This window comes from Amphiura filiformis, chromosome 5 (genome assembly GCF_039555335.1).
Source record: "Amphiura filiformis chromosome 5, Afil_fr2py, whole genome shotgun sequence".
Taxonomy (NCBI): Eukaryota; Metazoa; Echinodermata; class Ophiuroidea; order Amphilepidida; family Amphiuridae; genus Amphiura; species Amphiura filiformis.
Window position 1 is genome coordinate 61599538 of NC_092632.1, and position 13449 is coordinate 61612986.

Genomic DNA, 13449 nt, shown 5'->3' on the forward strand with positions numbered 1-13449 from the left:
AGGAAGAGAAGGGGAAGTAGGCCTAATTGAGTGGGAAGCAATTTAATGGAAGGGGAAGGAAGAGAGAACGGGAGGAATTGACGTCGCGTCGAATACCGTATCTTGTGGAAATTATATGTAAACAGTCCTTCAGAAGAGAAGTTAAAAGGGACAGGAAAACAGTCTAAACAGAGGCTCCGAAAGATTTTGAATGGGGGGGGGGGGGTTGGCCTGCTGCGATGCGAGAAACGCCAGAGAGGGTGGTGGGTGCGGGAGGCGCCGGTCTGCCACTCGCGGAAGTTTTTGAAATGCATAGGGCCTATAGGCCTACACCCGGGGGTGCACTCGACTTTGGAATCATGACCCGCAGTTCAAAACTCATCTAGAGCCTAGACACCAAAAAAGGGGATCTTTCGGTGAGAAGGCTCTGAAAACGGGGCCGGGAAACGGGGTCTTTTCATGAGACTGGGGAAAAGTGTATACCAAAAAAAGGGGTCTTTCCGTGAGACTGGGAAAAATTTTGGGTCAAAATATAAAAGTAGCCGGATACAAAATTTTCAAAAAGCCATCAAATTTTGAACATTTTTGAAAAATATTAAGAAAATGATAATATTAATAATAATAATAAACAACCCGGGGTCGTTCGGTAGAGGTTATCAGAAATTCAATTGTCCAGAATTCTTGAAAAAGGAGGTCTTTTGGTAACAAAAAAATGGGGTCATTGGGTGAGAGTGAATTCAGTCAAAGGTGGTCATTGAGTGAAATGGGGGTTAATGTGGCCACGCACATCCGGCGTTACCATTTTTATGAGTGCCCTCCCCGGGTGCAGTGGCAATCAACTATAGGCTTACATTTTGAATTATACTCTAAAATTAGTTTGACCAATTATGAATTCTCTCCAAAAATTATGAATTTTACCCTGAAAATATGAATTTTACCGAAGATTATTGGGCCCTATATTGGGCCCGCCAAAATTATTGGGACCCCTGATTCCGGAGCCACTGGAAAAGAATGGAAACATGGAAATGGAATAACATATAACATTATAACGAATCCTAGTTAGGCCTATATAATAAAATAATATGAACCGGGCCTAGACTGGATCATCAGGAGCATGAACGGACGGATGACTTTTAGTTGTCAACCAGTACCAGTAAATAAAAATTGGCATGATTGATGATGACATTGCACTATAAAAGACAGTGACTTCATTTCCACGTTGCTAGCTTTGTGATGGACATGGCATGGACATATTCGACGTATAGGCGGGCACATTGTCAGCCGCTGCATGGTCATAAGAGTTTGGTTTTTGATTTTAGAACAATACGACAGAAATCAACAACAAAAATTTTTGTTTTTGTTTTTGTTTGTTTGTTTGTTTGTTTGTTGTTGTTGTTGTTGATTTTGTGGGGGTTGGACAAAATTCAAAAGTAGGCATAAGCCTATTTGACAATGTTTGAAATCTCGATTTCTTTTTCATGAAATGTGGATCACGGATAGTGTTCTTTTTAATGACACGCGTAAAATTTTCTGATCTTCTTTATTATGAGAAAGTCATTAGGTCTAACTTACCGCGTTTTTTAAACTCTAAATTGATAAGTGCTTCAGGAAATAAATGTTAATGTATTGCTATAATGGTTCAGTATAACTTAAAGGAGGATTTCGTGATCCTACATGTCATCCTCTTTTTGTGACATTTTTCAAATGACTGAGAAAAAGTCAAGAGGCCGAGATCTCGATCTCGACAACAAATTTAATGCCGATCAATCTAAGATGATACAAAGATCATTTAAGGAAGAATCTGACTGACTAGACTTATTTCGGTGTTAGGGGAAATCCGGGGGGGCGGCATCATACTGAATATATAGCCTACTCATTATCTTGTTTTGTGTTATTGTTGTTGTTGTTGTTGTTGTTTTTTACTTTTTTTCCGTGTGCTTCAAATTCGAAAACATCGCAAATATAATAGCCTAATACAAGATGTATCAAAATGATTGGTACCCATCAGTTTGTCATTCATAATGGACGAGCCTTACTATAAATTAAACATAAGCCATACATTCAGTTCTAGATTATATCAAGATGATCCAATGTTGTATTTGGACGAGGCAGGTCTTTCAATAAACGTCAAAAGCATGTCATCTTGTGATTCTTGTCACGGTTTCATGTTACAGTAATGGGGTGTCTTATTGTCAATCTTATAATCAACCAAGGCATTAGAAAATATATTACACAGAAGAAGGGTTTAAAAAACATGGTAACATTATGATGGTAAATGGCAGCACCAAAATGTTTGATTGAATAAATCAAAAATAATAAATGATTTTGACTTTGTAATGATTTTATTTCACTATTTTCCCAAAAATTATGACTGTAAGTTTGAGTTTACTATAATATGAAGAACTAAGCAATATAGGCCTAGGCCTATTTTGTCCAGTCATATTGCATCCAAACTATGGTAACGTTACGTCGACGGTACATTTTTAAATATCATGTCGTAAGTTTCAACACTGAAAAACAAAAACACTGTTGGTTTATAGAAGTTTTGGACTTGGTAAAAGGGGGTACCATGATTATTGTGGTTCATAATTTGTGCGTGCTTTGAGGGAAAATTCAAATAAAGCGCTTTTTTCATTAAAAATTGGGAGAAAGTCACAGTGACATTATCGTTGACAACTATTTCCATCGACCACTTTTATGCCTTATTGCAATTAGGCCTATCTTTATTTCAAAGCTATAGAACACATTTCAACACAACATAAATATAAATGCTTTGTATGTTTTGTTTTTATAGTAATCATCATCAGAGTCATCATGATCATCAGTCATCATCATGATCATCATGATCATCAGACATAATCAATACATCCCTGATCATCACCCGGATCATCATCATCATGCATTGAGCCTGTCATCTACATCATCACTGATGAAAATACTTCAGATGAAAATGATAGGCATAAAAATCATCATTTTACAAAGCTCCATCGACCATCGATGCATACTTCGTGTTCAGAAAATGCAATAAATTTTATTTGTTGCCAAAATTATCAACAAAATTGATCAAAACATGATGTAATCATCCCTGATCTGATCCTAAAAGTACTGATCGCCCTCTGTCAGAAATTCCCTGTTTCAAAGTCAGCTGATGCCACGTCGGTTCATGACGTCACCGCTATCCAATGATACACCCCCTACGGATGTCGATTATATTCTTCACGTTAGAAGGCAGCCATATTGGAACTTCCACCCGGAAAATAGGGAATCGCCGTCACTGATTTATTTTAATTTTTCATTGATTTGTGATCATAAAAGAAAGGAGAAACTACTCTTTATAGTCTGTGTTTTACTTGCCATGTCCACAATGAATCCTGAATAGTAAGTATCAAAATATAACGCTCCACAATCGTCCAAGATGGGCTTGATACTCAATATTTTAGTACAGAAAATAAGGATACTATCACCGGTTGTTGCGACACTCATTGCACTGTATACATAATTTTGTATGCTTATTGTTGTTTACTCAAATGAGCAAACCGAGGTTTCCTGAAGAAATTTGGACATATGATCGGAGGCTATAGAGGCAAATGCCTCTAATATTCCTTTGATGGTGTACGTAGTGTTTTTTGTGTACTGAGAACTAAACAACCGGCGTTTCAAAAATGGGTGTAAACAAGACGCCATGATCATGATGATAGTGCAATTTCATTGGATTTGTTGCACAATGTCAAATCATAGCTGGCCATGTCAATTCACAAGGAAGGCCATGGTCATACATAGGGCGATGATACATGATTGTATTAAGTGAAATAGATGGACAATTCCCCAGGCAATGCAATTCTTGGCTTTGCTTCATGCATGCAAATTGCAATGCATGACTGAATGGATCAATTTTACAAATACATACTGACTGACGTATCCTGATGTCATTGGATGTAGATGTACACTCCATACTTTGATTGCTCATGGCTGTACAGACATAATAACTGGGTCTGGGCAGTGAGATTTATGAGAGATTGAGATCATAGGGACCTCCTCACATCGCCCGATCCAACACTTACCGTATTAATAAGAGTGTGTGATTGTTAGAGAGCAGGGCATAAACTATTTCCCTGTTTTCCAGTTGTAAACAAGCCGCGCTAGAACCATGCATGGACGCAATGCAATGTACATGTACAATGAATATTTTTAGTCAGTGGGAGTGGTCTATTACGTAAACACATAATCTGATCGCATGATTTGGGGTGGCGTCTATCGGGCTGTAGACAACCCCACGTCATCATGAGTGTTGATAATGCGTAACATGCTCATAGAGGTGCGCGTATGTATCACATTGTATGTGTGGAGTACTTACATGCACTAGCAGTACACTCAACAAAAGATCTGAAGTTGTAAACAAGTTTCGTTCATTTTAGAAAAAAGGGGAGTTTTTTATGACGTTAACTTAATTTTTGCTTTAAAAAATAGTTTGCAGTTATTAAAATAATAACTAAGAATGAGAATATAAACGATAGGAATTTTTATTTTGACTATCCTCTACCTATGATAGACGACAGGCAGGTCCAATATTTTTATCGTAGTGGATACAGGCTGCGGCGGCATCCACTACTCAAAATATTGTACCTGCCTGTCGATGTCATCTATCACACGGTAGAGGATAGTCTAGATATTCTCTAATTAGTACGTCGCTTTTATAAGTGTGGTGCACATGAGGCTTAGTGCGCACTTTACACAAAAGCAAGCGCGACGCGTTCGAGTGATGTTACAGTACATGTACCGGTACTTGATGTTCATGTGCTTTCAAATAGGTGAACTGAGCAAGTAAACAAAACATTTTTTCACAAGTGGGTGACATTTGAAATTGAATAGTGAGAAGTGACTGACCACATTGCTGCACAGTCAGTACAAGTGTTGGGTCTCACTCAGAATACTATACAACGGTGGTTTTTATGAACAGGTTTCATATATTTAAGTCCAAGTAAAATGAATAATATTTTTTGAACTTTTGTTGTTCTTCCTTCTTGACGCGCTACACGAATCTGAAAGCCAGAAATCCAGGGGGGGGGGGGGTGGGTGTACTCATTACAAGTTTGGTTTGGGTAAGGGGTGTGATGCTGAGAATTTGGAAGGGGACCCATACATGTACCAATTTTTCAAGAAATTTGGACCCATCGATATACGAAAATTCAAAATTTTATGCCAAATTACCCAAATATAACAAAAATTGTCTAGATTTCACAAATTTTCCTCCAAATTTTGGAGAAATTTCAAAAATGTTTGCTACAGTATACAGTGAGACAAAATTAGGCTATTTTCAGAAAAAATTGAGAAATTTGTGAAAAAGGACCCATCCAACATGCATACCGAAATTGGCCTAGAAAAAGGGGCATTAGCCAGGATTTGAAAGTATGGCGTCCAACCCAGTCTGGGATCTGGAAGGGCGCCGCCAACGGCCCAAATCGGGCTATTCACCAAACCAGGAAGTAAACAAGTTAAACAAAACGGAGCCCATCGAAGGTCGTTCTTGCGATTAATGCATCAAAAAGTGCCGTTTTATAGACATTTAGAGGCTCATAAGACATAACAGTGGTTTGTGTTTATGTATTTTTGGACCGCCTTTGGAGCAAGAATGGATATGGGGAACAAGGTCTTAGCCAGCCATCTTTTTAGACGGGCTAATCTAATTTAAGACGGGTATATTTTTTTTAATTTTACAGATGTGATAGCTCTAAAACAGATTATTTTAAGGGTATATGAACTTGGGACTAATTCAATATGACATTGTAAAGGCCAAATCAGGACATATTTGAACCCAGTGACCCTTCCATGGGTATAGACAACCGAGACCAGCTAAGGCTGGTCTCGGTCTCAGACCTTCTGGTCTCGGGTCTCTGCCCTCCTGGTCTCGAGGTCTCGGTCCGAGACCGACAAAATAGTACCAGTTTGGTTACATGGCAGCAATTCTGCTCCTGAAGACATTTTTCATCAATTGAATTACATCAGGTCTACTCATTTAATTTCAATCAGATCCAATTAGTAATTGTTCAAAACATTGTATAAATTCATTGTAAACAAACTCTATCTCAATCTCCAGAATCCAATTCTGTTAAGGATACGATACATGATTTACCGACAAGTGACTCATTTCGAATGCGATCATGAATTTTGAAAAAAAAAGTTTCCACAGGCTTCGTTGGGATTCGAACCAGCGATTCGGAACTTCCTTTGATTACGCGTCTAGCGCTTTACCTCTCGGCCACGGTGGCAGTTGAGTGGAGGAGTGTAATGATAAATGATAAATCTCATAATGCCATCTTTAGCCTTTTGTTTACTAAAAAAGACGCGTTTTGTAAAGATAGATTAGCCGTTTTATGCATAAATAGCACGAACGTTTGGGAAAGGTTTCAAACAAATAATAAAGACACTGATGTGATGATGAAATTGCGACGTCGGGAAATATCTGCGTCGCAATGTTTGTTTTGTTTTGGTTTTAGGAATTTGACCTTAAAATTTACGACTTCATGACATTATCATGCGACATCAACAAAAGATGTTTCAACAGTATATGGCCTCATTCTTTCTCTAGAATGTTTTGTACATGTATGTGAAATAGCTTCAACAATGGTTCGCTGCATAATGGTAAAAACAGCCTTGACCTAAAAAAGGCGAGAGGTACCATATTTACCGATTCAGGCTAAATTTAAAATTGATATAAAACGTTTGTTTTTTGTTCGATTACAAAAATTAATTTTTGTCATAAAGAAATTGTGTCTGGCGTGAATTACACTACAGTTTTTTATTCTTAGGGCTCTTTAACTGCTTCAAATAATTTTTTAAATGATAGAGTGAATCCCCTGGCCCTCTATAATTACGCACAAAAGATCGAGTCCCCTTAAATTACCAATTTCATCGGTACATTTTGCCGTATATACTTACCATGGTAAAATGTACATTCTAGTAATGGTTATGAAGAGTTTTCATAATATTTTACAATAGCATTACCGATTTTGTTGTACGTATTGTTATTGTAAAGTTGAAAAAACATTTAACATTAACTTTTGGCAAAAAACAGAACATACATGTAACAATAATATTTAGACAACATTTTTATAATATTTTTGATCAATTTTATTATTTTAAAATCTTTCCCAAAGTCTACATTAAAGGCTAAAGTTTTCAAAGCATTTTACAACTTTTTGGGAAACTGTTCTCTAACATTTTAACGTTTCAACATGTTGCATATTTTCTGAGAAATGAACTCGCAATATGATACGAATGACTTCAGTGCATTTATTATTTCTTTGGGTATGAGGAATGAGGATCTATTTTGTTTCAAATTCCCCATACTTAGACATTGTGGCAGGGATAGCAGATAATGCTACATTCAACTTAATGCACCATGATCAAATTTAAGGTGCATTGCATCATGGAGCTTTATGAGCATGAGTATGTGCATTCTTTTATAACTTTTGGGCCCAATATCATAGGCCTAGATCCGGTGGGAAAAATCCACCCAATCATTGGGGGGATAAATCCCTCCCCCAATATTTTGCCAGCGGGGATGGTCCATACAATCATCCCCCCTCCCCCCCATGTTGATGCCTGTATGTGGGTTTCTGACCAAATTAACCTCATTTATTTATTTATTAATAATATTACTTTCAAGCCCAGTCTTGGTCTTGGTCTCGGACCTGCCGGTCTCGGTCTTGGTCTCGGTCTTGGACCAGCCGGTCTCTGTCTTGGTCTCGGTCTCGGACTGCCTGGTCGCGGTCTTGGTGTTGGTCTCGGCTAGGCCGGTCTCGACTACAACACTGTGTATTATTTTATATTTGAGGGTCAAATTTTGGTATACATGTAGATTGGGTGGGTGGTTTCTGATTTCTGGCTAAGACTCTTATGGGGAACTAAAAGGCTTAAACCTATAATTTTAACCCATCAAATCTAAGTGTAAGGCCGTCCATTGTGACAGGCCGTCCAAATGGGTCTCTAGCTAAAGGCTGAAAATGCTACCCATGTTTGTGGCACATCCCCATTTATGGTCATGTACAAATCCTTTGCAATTTTACACAGAAATAAATAGTAAATTGTAAGAAATAAGCAAATAATACAGGCTTGTATCACCAAATTTTGAGTAAGTCTGGACGATATTATTTATTTTTTTACTTGGCGTAATATATTTCATTGTATTTTCATGACCAAACATTGTTAATTAATGCCCGGCCTTCTGCATTTTAAGATACCAATTACCATTCGTAAAAATGTGATGTTACTGTGTGTTTTTTGTTACCGAAATCATCATGCTAAAGCAGCTAGGCATGAATGTTGCTTAATGATACCTGGTTCTCGACCAATCACACACACACTGTTAAGTATGTACATGTGCGAACCCCTAAATCTTGTCTGTCCCACCCATAGTCTACATTACCAGTCGTCATTATTCATGGACCCAAAGGAGGGTCTACCCGAATTCCGAAATGATGCATTCTTGCCTTGCTTGTCGGGACGAGACTACTGAACATTGCTTAATTCTGTTTTTATAAAATAAAAAAATGGCCGCAAAGTGGGCATCGCGCTTGTACGTTGCAGAGGGGGGGCGAGCCTGGGCGACTGAAGAGGTGAGAAACAGTGAGAAACTTTCGCAAAATGAAGACCTAATTGAAGCCATTTGGTTGACCTGTTTGGCATTATTATTGTGTAAAATTTTGGTTTTAAAAAGCCAAAAATTTGACAGCCGAATTGAAGCCATTTATGGACAAGTTCCCACTGTTATTGTATAAATTATTGCTTTAAACATTAATTGCTGGGTGTAGAAGCGGAAAGGGTACGGGTGTCGGGTGCCCAATACAGAAGCAAAAATGCCCAGTTGTTTATCCTTACGGGGAGGGGAGGGGGGTGTTTTGCAAAATGATGGTCCAAATGAAGCCATTTGGTGCATCATTTTTACACTATTTATATCATTGCTTTCAGGGTTATAGCTAGGCAAATTTTAGTGCCGGGTGAAATTTATATGAAATGGTAAAAAAAATTTGACAAGAATTGCTAATTTTTATACTGATTGTTCATTGATTTTGAAACATTTGAGACTGGAGTGCCGGGTATTTGGGCTCAAAATTAACCTGAGTGCCGGGTGGAAATTAATTAAGAGTGTCGGGCTGGTCCGCCCGCCACCGCTCAGCGTAGCTACAACCCTGATTGCTTTAAAAAAACAAAAACAAAAAAATTTCAATTTTACACAGGTCCACTGCAGGGCTTCAAATTCGACAAGAACCCGAGAACCGGTTCTCTAGTTGAATTGAGTAAAGCGTAAACGCGGGACTAAATTGCATGGAAGAACTAAAGAAAAGGAAAGAAAACCAAGATATCTTATGCTTATTTTCAGCTTATGTTGTGTGTGTATTTTTTTTTTAAATGGAGAGAAAACCGAGATATTAAATACTGTGAAACAAATTGTCAAAATTTGAGTATTGTTTAAAAAATATGTGGAAGGTGTCATATAATCGGAAGACTGTTATAGTTTGAAGATTCTTCAAAATAACATTGAATTTGATCAAATGTTTCAACTTTCAAGTCTGTTTGCTGTGATATACAATTATACATGTATGGCGTTTCGAATGTTAACTCCCAAAACTGCCAGTTTCATCATTATACATAGCACCACCAGTTGTTGCATAATAAATATGTGTATTAAACATAATTTATATGTGAAAGTTGAAAAGCAACCCTCCATTTTGAATCTGTGCTTTGTATAAAGAATTACCATTCGTTTCCATGTTGGGCGTACATTTTGCGCAAACATTGATAAATTTCACTTTTAAAGATAAAGAGTCAAAATCTTTTCTTTGATTACGGTATTTCAAGTTGGCCCCTCTTGTCATCAAAACAAAAACAGTTTCTGGTATGATTAATGGTCCACACACACTCATGCTATAAACATGAGAAATCTAAATCTTGAAAAGTCAACAAAACAAAAAGAGTTTCAATTGTGATTAATGGCAGTGCTGTACGGTGCGACCATTTTAGGCGCATTGGCGACTAGATTTTTGCTGATGGCGACTAAATATTCAATCCCTGGCGCCAATGGCGACCAACTGCTGAAGCTTTTAATCGCCAAAAACAAAACATGTATGTAATGTAGCATTCAAGAGTACAAATGTATGCTATGAATATGCATTTATCATGATGTCTCAATGGGGACTTCCTGGAAAACATATAGGCCTACACTGTAAATGCTGCGTATGAAGTACCGTATGTAGCCTTCAATGGGAATATGTAGATCAGAGTACAGCAGCTATGAACATTCAACGCACGTGGCTGTTCAGTTGGCACCTCAGATTTTTTACCTGGGAGCAAAATTTGGGCGCCTAAATTTATAAAGTTAGGAGCCATTGGCTCCTCAATCAGTTTTTGCACCGTACAGCACTGATTAATGGTCCACACACTTCAGAGAAATCTTGTTATAAACACAAGAAATCTTGAAATGTTTTGTGCGTTAAAGTAAACCCTGGTTCCACCATCACTTCCGGTTGAAGATGCGACTCACGGTCGAGTGAAACCAAGTCCTCGATTCGATTTGTTGTTGATGATTGCTGTCATTGGTGTTGTGTACATTTCGATTGCAAATAGTAAGTGACTAAGTGGAATCAAGTTTCTAAGTCTGCAGAGTGGAAGTTACTTGATTTACCGTTAAATTATACTGACTGTTACGTTTGTTCGTGCCGGCTTTTCTCTTAGTAAAACTATGAAATGTTATAGTTTTTCTCTTAGACATCAAAAATCACACAATCAAGCGAAGATTTTACAATAATTCTTACAGTCCTTTATTCATGTCTCCATCCTCCCTCTCCTCTTCCCGAATTTCATAGTTTTACGACATCACGGTCGGACATTATTGAAGAGGCGTGTTTGTTACTTTGCCCTCACATTCAAAAGTGAATTCCAATAATAAAATACATTCGCAATCATGGCGCTTTTAAATCTATGGACATAGCTGCGTTGCACCGCTGTGAGGCCTACTAGTTTGAGCGCATTGCAATTAATCACGCACATTACTACATGACACTGACAATCTAAAAAATATAATTCCAATGGCCGAGTGTTGTTTTTCCGGAATTAAATTTCACTCCCAAGTTGGTCATTCATGACAAACCGTGAGCCATGTGCAGTTTGGGCCTGAGACTAGAAATAGCCCGGATGTCAGACTGACAGAATATCTGTAATTCAGTATTTTAGTTAGCATTTGGTTGGATCTAATACTTTCCTTATTGTTTTTAACAATGTGGTACATGATACAATGTAGGTTAGATGCATTCAACCTGACCACCTGTCACTTGGGTGATGGGTGATAATGATGATGTACATCCATAACATTTGCTCCTAATGTTGTTCAATACAACTAAACTCATTAGGAAAAATAACCATTCACGATGAATGTGTTAATAATATTGTGCTTGCCTGAAGTGTTAGTATGCATGGAGATAGATTTAATCCGGTTTTGCATTGTGTATTTCTTGTACAAAAGGAGCACAGTGGTCAAGCAGTATGTGCTCTAACTCATAATCTGAAGGTTGCGGGTTCGAGCCCCAGCGACAACATCGTGTTGTGCCCTTGTGTAAGGCACTTCATCCCGATTACTCTCCACCCAGGTGTATAAATGGGTACTACCAGCATTCTTGAATGCTGGGAAGGTAACAGACTCACTGTGGAGGAGGTGTGGCGATTCCCCCACAGCAATATTCGATTCCGTTACCGTACACAAAATATACCGCTCAGTAGTCTTTAGTATACAAATTGTCTTCCCTGGCTGACCTATAAAATGTAGCCTGTTGCCTGATATTTAAGCTTTATGTGCAGGTGAATTATGTAGATTTAGTCATGAATTTGCAGCAATTTTAGTGCATATAACGTGGATTATACAGCCATTGCAGAAATCATTTCCAAAAGTAACTCGGATAAATATACCAATTTACTCTTTCTGTGATCGATCTACATGTAATTAACACCACAAGTGCTCACTCAAGTAGAGTCATTTTAAGGGATGCTTCTTAAAATTATGAAGTTACAATGGGAATATTACACACAGCATAATTATAAGCATTCAAAATATACTAAACTAGAAGTTTAAATTAAGTTGCACATGTGCATCAAAAAGGTAATACTTCTAGACAGTGTCGCTTGAAAATTTCTGCTGCAGGGGGCACTTATTAGGGGAGGGTGCTAATTTGGTTGAATACGGCATAGCTCACTAGTTAAAACTGCAGGCACGGACTGCTTTTTCTTCTACAGTCCGTGCTGCAGGGCAGATCATTTGCATTTAATCAATTTGATTCTTGTTGTAGTTGTATAGCTTGCTGTCGCACAAAGCCTTCAGCAAAAGTTATTGGATCAGAGGCCACATAATTAGACTTTCAACCTGATTTGGTGCTGTACTGATCGGATCAATTGAATAAACACGCTAAACACTCCTTATGTATGTACTCGCATGTTGGTTAAAAAAAACCCTTATGTTAATCGCGAATCCATGATGCTATTGGAAAAAAAAAACCGTCATTTTAAGTTCATTTGAGTCTAAATCATGTAATTCTTACTGAATGGACTTTGAATTTATAATACCAAGTTCGATTCTCAAGAAAACTTGACTGGAATCTTTCTAAGAATCCATTTGCAGCTTTCTCGGACCAAGTATAAATGCCAATTAACCTTACGGACATGACCAACCAAGAAGATCAAATTGCTCATACATTTATAAACAAATGATTGTAGATTAAAATGCGGAATATTGCTGAGTGGCCACAGCCATTCTCAAACATTCCTTTTCTGTTGATAATTTGGAAGGGTTATGAAAGCAGCATAGGGGAAACAGTTACATAACCTGTAATACAATCAGCACTGCAACTAAAAATCTGAGATGTCAGAAATCTATGATGTAAGGCAGTAGAAACAAATTAGTTCAATATTTCGATCAACCATCGATACTTGGTCGATCCTTTATATTTATGAAATCATTTGATTTACTATTGTTAATTGTGATAACACAGTTATTTTTGGCTGTATTGATATTGACCAATATAAATTTAACATTATTTCTGATTTAGTTGATAGTTCATTATTAATAACAAGCATCGAAGCAGCCTCGACGGTCAAATCCGAAGATCAAACAAATTTGTTTCTGGTGCCTAATTCAATCAGCTAATCATGATCTTAAAAATTTACCTTATTATCATGGACCATAGAAAATTTCTTTTGACGTCCATGATATTATGCTCCGATTTGCCCTCAATACCTCCCTGAAGAGTTTTTGGAAAGTGGAAACTTAAAGCTATCATCATGAATGATCAGAATCAATTGAGCCATTTCCTGGACGGTCTACAACAATGTAATAATTATTCTGGCCGATGTGCCTCTTGCAAGTCAGGTGTGAAAGCATCTCCACGTGCCTTATTTGCACACTGGCTGTCATTATGATAATCCAAA

At 37.6% G+C, this 13449-nt stretch overlaps 1 protein-coding gene across 1 annotated transcript in view; it reads left to right on the plus strand.

The window, feature by feature from the left end:
- Positions 1–3184: 3184 nt before the first annotated feature.
- The window catches only part of LOC140153493 (ras-related protein ORAB-1), a 34594-nt gene continuing 24329 nt past the window's right edge, over positions 3185–13449 (plus strand). Inside the window, exon 1 of the mRNA XM_072176257.1 lies at positions 3185–3357. Coding sequence (XP_072032358.1) covers positions 3335–3357 — 23 coding nt within the window. The 5' untranslated portion in view covers positions 3185–3334. The remainder of the gene's footprint in view (positions 3358–13449) is intronic.